Source organism: Peromyscus maniculatus, chromosome 2 (genome assembly GCF_049852395.1).
Source record: "Peromyscus maniculatus bairdii isolate BWxNUB_F1_BW_parent chromosome 2, HU_Pman_BW_mat_3.1, whole genome shotgun sequence".
Taxonomy (NCBI): Eukaryota; Metazoa; Chordata; class Mammalia; order Rodentia; family Cricetidae; genus Peromyscus; species Peromyscus maniculatus.
In genome coordinates, this window is record NC_134853.1 from 60,152,908 (window position 1) to 60,159,227 (window position 6,320).

Here is a 6,320-nt window from a genome sequence, read left to right on the forward strand (position 1 = left end):
AATAACTCAATTGGATGTAACCCAGCCCTGTATTAGAAGCTTCATTTGGTGACAAGATATCTCCCCCATTATTTGGAGACTTCATTAGATGGCCTTTATATATTTTAGAAAGTTTCCACGACACTAGGTTTCCATATCACAACTCCAATATAGCTTTCTCTCCCCAATATTACCTCCTCATCCCCACCTGATCCTTTCATTCCCCCACCAACACCCCTTCTACCCATAACGTCTATCTCCCCTTCCTAGGAAGATCCATGTGTCCCCTCTAGTCCCTTCCTCTATACCTAACCTCTCTGGTTACAGACTGTAGCTTGGTTATTATTTACTTAGTGGCTAATATCCACATGTAAGCAAATATATACCATGTCTGTCTTCCTGGGTCTGAGTTACCTCAGGATGATCTTTTCTAGTTCCATCCATTTGCCTGCAAATTTCATGATGTCCTTTTTTAAAACAGCTGAGTAATACTCCGTTGTGCAAATGTACATTTTCTTTATCCATTTCTTCTGTTGAGGGACATCTAGGTTGTTTCCAATTTCTGGCCATTATGAATAGAGCAGCAATGAATATGGCTAAGCAAATGTCTCCATAGTAAGATGTAGAGTCCTTTGGGTATATGCCCAAGAGTGGTATAGCTGGGTATTGAGGTAGATGGACCCATTTTTCTGAGGAACCACTGTATTGATTTCCATAGTGGCTGTACAAGTTTGCACTCCCACCAGCAATGGATGAGTGTTCCTTATTCCACATCCTCACCAGCATGAGCTATCAATTTTACTATTGATCTTAACCATTCTGACAAGTGTAAGATGGAATCTCAAAGTAATTTTGATTTGCATTCCCCTGGTGCCTAAGAATGTTGAACATTTTTTTAAGTGTTTCTCAGCCATTTGAGTTTCCTCTATTGTGAAGTCTGTTTAGCTCTGTACCCCCATTTTTTAAATGGATTATTTGATTTTTTAATATCTATGGTGATATTTTATTTGTACTGAAATGTGATGTTATTTGTATGTTAATAAATAAAGTTGCCTGGGGGTCAGAGCTAATAGCAAACTATAGCAGAAGCTGGGTGGTGGTGGCACACACCTTTAATCCCAGCACTTGGGAGGCAGAGCTAGGCAGATCTCTGTGTTTAAGAATACAGCCAGCTTGGAGACACACGCCTTTAATCTCAATACCAACCATAGAAGACCTGGAGGTCTGTATAGACAGGCAGTGACAGGGAGGTCATGTGGTTGGGTTTACAACCAATGAGAAGGCAGAACAGAAAGTCAATAAAAAGGACAGACACACAGGAAGTAGGCCTCTGGCTGAGGGAAGGACAGCAGCGGCAGGACGGGTAAGGAGATTTTTAGTCTCAGCTCTTAGCTACTGCTCTGACCTCTTGGCTTTTAACTCTGTATTTGGCTCTGTGTTTCTTATTTAACAAGACGGTTACATCTACAAATACCTAGTTTTATTTCTTTATATATTTTGGATATTAGTTCTCTATCAGATGTGGAGTTGGTAAAAATCCTTTCCTATTCTGTAGGCTGCCACTTTGTCTGAATGATGGTGTCCTTTGCCTTACAGTTTCTCAGTTTCATGAGGTTCCACTATTAACTGGTGATCTCAGTGCCTGCACTAATGGTGTTCTGTTCAGGAAGTCTTCTCCTGTGCCAATGCATTCAGGTTATTCCCCACTTTCTCTTCTGTAAGGTTCACTGTAACATTTAAAAAAAAAAACTCCAATTACTTTGTTTTATTCTTCCATTTAGTTATGATTTTAGTATCTGAAGGGGGTACCTTCTCTATTAAACAGCAAAACATGGATGCAAAGGTGTAATTCACCTTAACACATTAGAAACTCCATGCAAATTTAACAGTACTGGTTACTTTTTTTGTATATACAGAATTTAACAAAAAAGACTTCCATTCTTATGGCATTTTCATAGAAGAAATATTGAGAAATCTCTTGTGGGAAAAGAATGAGATAATAGCTGCAGCTGTAACTAAGTTTACTACAGGGGACTGTTTCCAACTGTATATTCTCTCTTGTTAACAGATTGTGGAACAAGAAACAGTTAGCATAATGCCATACTCTATCATAAAGTCTTCCATTTGAAGATTTCGGAGCCTGTAATGAGGCTCCATCTGAAGGAACCAGCACTTTAATCCCATTTAGATGTTTTTCTCCTCATGTAACGATGCCCTTCACTGTCAACAGCTTCATAGAGGTCCTTTTTGTTCTCTTGTGTTGCATGCAGATAGCCAATATACGCCACACAAAGTGAAAGGGCTACCAATCCAAAGGCCATTACAGGTTTGTTCTGTCAAAGAGAGAAAATTATAAAGTGCCAGTGAGACTAGTAATTCAAGGAGAGGTAAATATCACATTGCCCTTCCCTCTTGGCATGACAAGTCATTATTACCACCACCACCCCTCCCCCGGCATTCTAATGACAGTATTTTCATTCCGATCATTTCATTTGGTCAGCTTAACTCCTGGGTATTTACAGATGATATGAGACTCCTGCGTCTCACCTCCAGTCTTCTCTTTGTAGCCTGGGCAGCTTAGACCCCTGCCCTAGGAAGTAAACGCTGAGCGAGAAGGGAGGTGTGAACACTGTTCTGGAGCTGTCCCTTCTCTGAGCTGCAATTCCAACTGAGTTTATTTTACTCGAGTGTGAGGAATAGAGCACACACGCTATTTCTCTTGCCCAACACATGGGTAACTGTCACAAAAAAAACCTTCCATAACTTATATTATGTACAGCAATGGAAATATATACGCCCTTCTTCTGGAACCTACTCTACTCAAGAAATTTAGTGACTCAAACAGATGCTATGCTGTTTTAATTACCTTGGGAATTGCTGGAAAACCCAAGACTCTAAAAATCAAAGTAATATAGCTTTGAATTAAAGGGGTGAGATTTCCAGAAGTGCCTCTCTATTCTTTGTAATAAAAAACCAGACATGCCCACCTTTGTACATGTTTATAGTTAATAAACTGGCTGTCCCCTGGATAGTGCACATGCACAGCACTAATAGAAACAGTAGTTTCTGCTTCTGCCTCCATGTCTACTATAGCAATCCCCCATGCCCAAAGAGGGTACACTCCAAGAACCTCAGTGGACACCTAAAGTCAGAGATTGCCCCAGACCCTAGGGCAGTATATACAGTGCTTTTCTTGTAACACTTGTCTATGATTAGGTTTGGTTTACAAACTAAACACAATGCACAACTAGCAACAACAATAAAATAGAACAATTATAATAACATATTGTAAGTAATTAGATGTTTTGACTCTTTAGTCAAAACAAATATTAATATATTTGGGGGACATGGTTGACAAGAGAACTGGAAAGAGAAACACCTAAGGGGAAACTACTGTATTACTATTTTTTTCAAAGCTCAGTCTCAAAATAAATGCCAAATTTTATCATCTGGATAAATATCTAAGGCTACAAGTTCAGAGCAGTTTAAATTTGGAATCATGAAATGTCTTCAACTATTAAAATTATATGACAGCTAAGGATTTTTAAATACTTTAATTAATTTGATCCATTTAACCTTAAAACAGTTAACAATGACCCGGCAGTGGTGGCACAAACCTTTAATCCCAGCAGGCAGAGGCAGGCGGCTCTCTGTGAGTTTGAGGCCAGCCTGGTCTACAGAGCAAGTTCCAGGACAGGCGCCAAAACTACAGAGAGAAACCCTGTCTTGAAAAACCAAACCAAACCAACCAACCAAACAAATCCAATTAAAAATGGCAACTATTATTGAAATTCTTATGGAGTATGAAATACTTCAATATTTATCATATTTAAAATTTTTATTTCATTTATTTTTGTGAGTAGAATTTATATTTAAAAATAAAGTTCATCAAATGAAATATATTTACTAGTTTGCAACACCAACAGAAATAATCTAGCTACGCACCTAACAGCATATAAATGTATGTTTTGGAGTTTTCTATATGAAACAGCTGTTGCTAGAGTTTTCCTGCTTTGCCCACAGTCAGGACAAATCTTTGTCACCCGCCAGTCCCACAGCCGCTCAGACCCAACCAAGTAAACACAGAGACTTATATTGCATACAAACTGTGTGGCCGTGGCAGGCTTCTTGCTAACTGTTCTTATAGCTTAAATTAACCATTTCCATAAATCTATACCTTGCCACGTGGCTGGTGGCTTACTGGCGTCTTCACATGCTGCTGGTCATGGTGGCGGCTGCAGAGTCTCTCTGCCTCAGCCTTTTGCTTCCCAGAATTCTCCTCTCTCCTTGTCCCACCTACTTCCTGCCTGGCCACTGGCCAACCAGTGTTTTATTTATTGACCAATGAGAGCAATTTGACATACAGACCGTCCCACAACAAACAGCATTTACAAGACAAGGTCTCAGGTGGTAGCCTCAGACTGGCCTCAAACCTGCTTCTCCTCCAGCTCTACCTTGCCTCCCAAGGGCTGGGATTATAGGTATGCACCACCATGACCAGCTCAGGGGTCTTCTTAGTCAGCAAAGAATGTCCTTGATACAAACAAATGCTACAGAAAAGTGAACAAGTCTCCTGGATGTATTTCTTACAGGTTTAATGAAGAGCTCAGGATTCACAGCTCGAAATAAGGTTGTTGTGTGCGTCCCTCGGAGGCCTGGGTTTTCAAAGTTCCTCTCTTTTGGTGGTTCTTTCTTTACTGTTGGAGGCTCAGGTGCTGAAGACATCTTGACTACTAGAGAATATCACCTAAAAACAATATATATATATGTATATGTATATATATATATATAAATAATATTTTTCTTCATACTTATTTTTTGATAAACTTCTCTCTATTTGAGAATCTTGCTATGAAGCCCTGGCTGGCCTGGAACTCCCAACGTAGACCATGTTGGCCTCGAACTCAGAGAGACCCGCCTACCTGACTCCCAAGTGGTGGGATTAAAGGTGTGCTCCATCAGGTTGGGCCCGAAGCTCTTAAAACAGACAAACCAACCACATTCTTTCTAATTCTAGAGGTGCTCCAAGAGTGAGCACCCCCTGGTTATTTTTACATGGTGCTTTTTAGGTTCTGCTGGGTAAAATGACCCTTTCCATTTATCTCCCTCCTCTTCTCCCTCCTCCCCTCCCTCCTTTCCAGGTAAGCAAAGTACAGTTTGGGAAATGGTTTGTTGGTTCTACTGTATCCAGGGCGAAGGCAGAAGAGGAGTGAGGATAACTACCACACAAGGCAGAGAAGCGGGGACAGAAACGCCCCACAGACTTGCTAGTGACGACCTAAGGGAAAGACTGCAACTTCAGGAAGTCCATGTTAGGGAGCTTTAGCATCCATACCTAGGCACCGGTGCCTTGTACAAGCAGTCTTGACTCACTAAGGCTCTGTGTCACAGAAATGAAAAGCAGTATTTTTGCAACACTTATGGAGAAAACTGGATGCTCAAGACTTTTGCTGCAATGACCACTAAATATTCACCTTCAGCACTGAATTGGGTTGATTACTGCCAGGACCATCAGCTTACACAAAAAGAATTTCCTATTTTCTCCCCCCACCTTGCTTTTTTTTAATATATAAAAAAAAGATTTATTTATTATGTATATAGCATTCTGTCTGCATATATTCCTGCAGTCCAGAAGAGGGCACCAGATCTCATTACAGATGGTTGTGAGCCGCCATGTGGTTGCTGGGAACTGAACTCAGGACCTCTGGAAGAGCTGCCTGTGCTCTTCACCTGTGAGCCATCTCTCCGGTTTTCCATTGTCTACACTTGCCAGGCAAAGGTTGGTCTATCACTTGTTCTCCATGTGTGTTATAGTTATTGCTGCCAAGTCTTCTCTCATCACTGCTGACCTTCCGGTTCCACTTAGACCAGTGCAGGATTCACTAGCTCTTGAGAGTTCAATTGCTCCCGGTAACCGAAGTCTTTAGACCCCAACTTGTGACACCAGTGATAATAAGCAACTGAGGGCAGAAGCTGTTGAAATACGTCATTGACTGTAGTATTCCTCCAGGTGCAGCGTGAAGCTCTCACGGAAACCATGTCTGCTTTCTGTCCATCATACAGATGGCTTTATAGAACACAGCGTCTCAGCAACCAAGTGAATGGTTTGCTTCATGTGTAAGCTCTCGGTTTTTTCCTCCTCGTCTGAAATCTGAATTTTTCTGTAACTGGTTTCAAAAGTGAACTTCCAGTGTGTGAATTAAACTTTAATCCGAAAGAGTTCCAGGACAGCCAGGACTACACAGAAAAACTGTGTCTCAGGAAGAAAAAAAAAGAAAGAAAAAGGGGGGGGGGAGAGGAAGGGAGGAAGAAGGACAAAGGAAGGAGAGGAGGTGACAGGG

The 6,320-nt window shown here is 41.1% G+C and overlaps 1 protein-coding gene across 4 annotated transcripts in view; it reads right to left on the reverse strand.

Annotated features, from left to right (window-relative positions):
* Window positions 1-1,738: 1,738 nt before the first annotated feature.
* Smim8 (small integral membrane protein 8) overlaps window positions 1,739-6,320 on the reverse strand; it is a 15,579-nt gene continuing 10,997 nt past the window's right edge. For all 4 annotated transcript variants that reach the window (XM_076564039.1, XM_076564038.1, XM_006975313.4 and 1 more), the window contains exons 2-3: window positions 4,570-4,726; window positions 1,739-2,312 (exon numbers count right to left, since the gene is read on the reverse strand). In XM_076564039.1, coding sequence (XP_076420154.1) covers window positions 2,154-2,312; window positions 4,570-4,704 — 294 coding nt within the window. In that variant the 5' untranslated portion in view covers window positions 4,705-4,726 and the 3' untranslated portion in view covers window positions 1,739-2,153. The remainder of the gene's footprint in view (window positions 2,313-4,569; window positions 4,727-6,320) is intronic.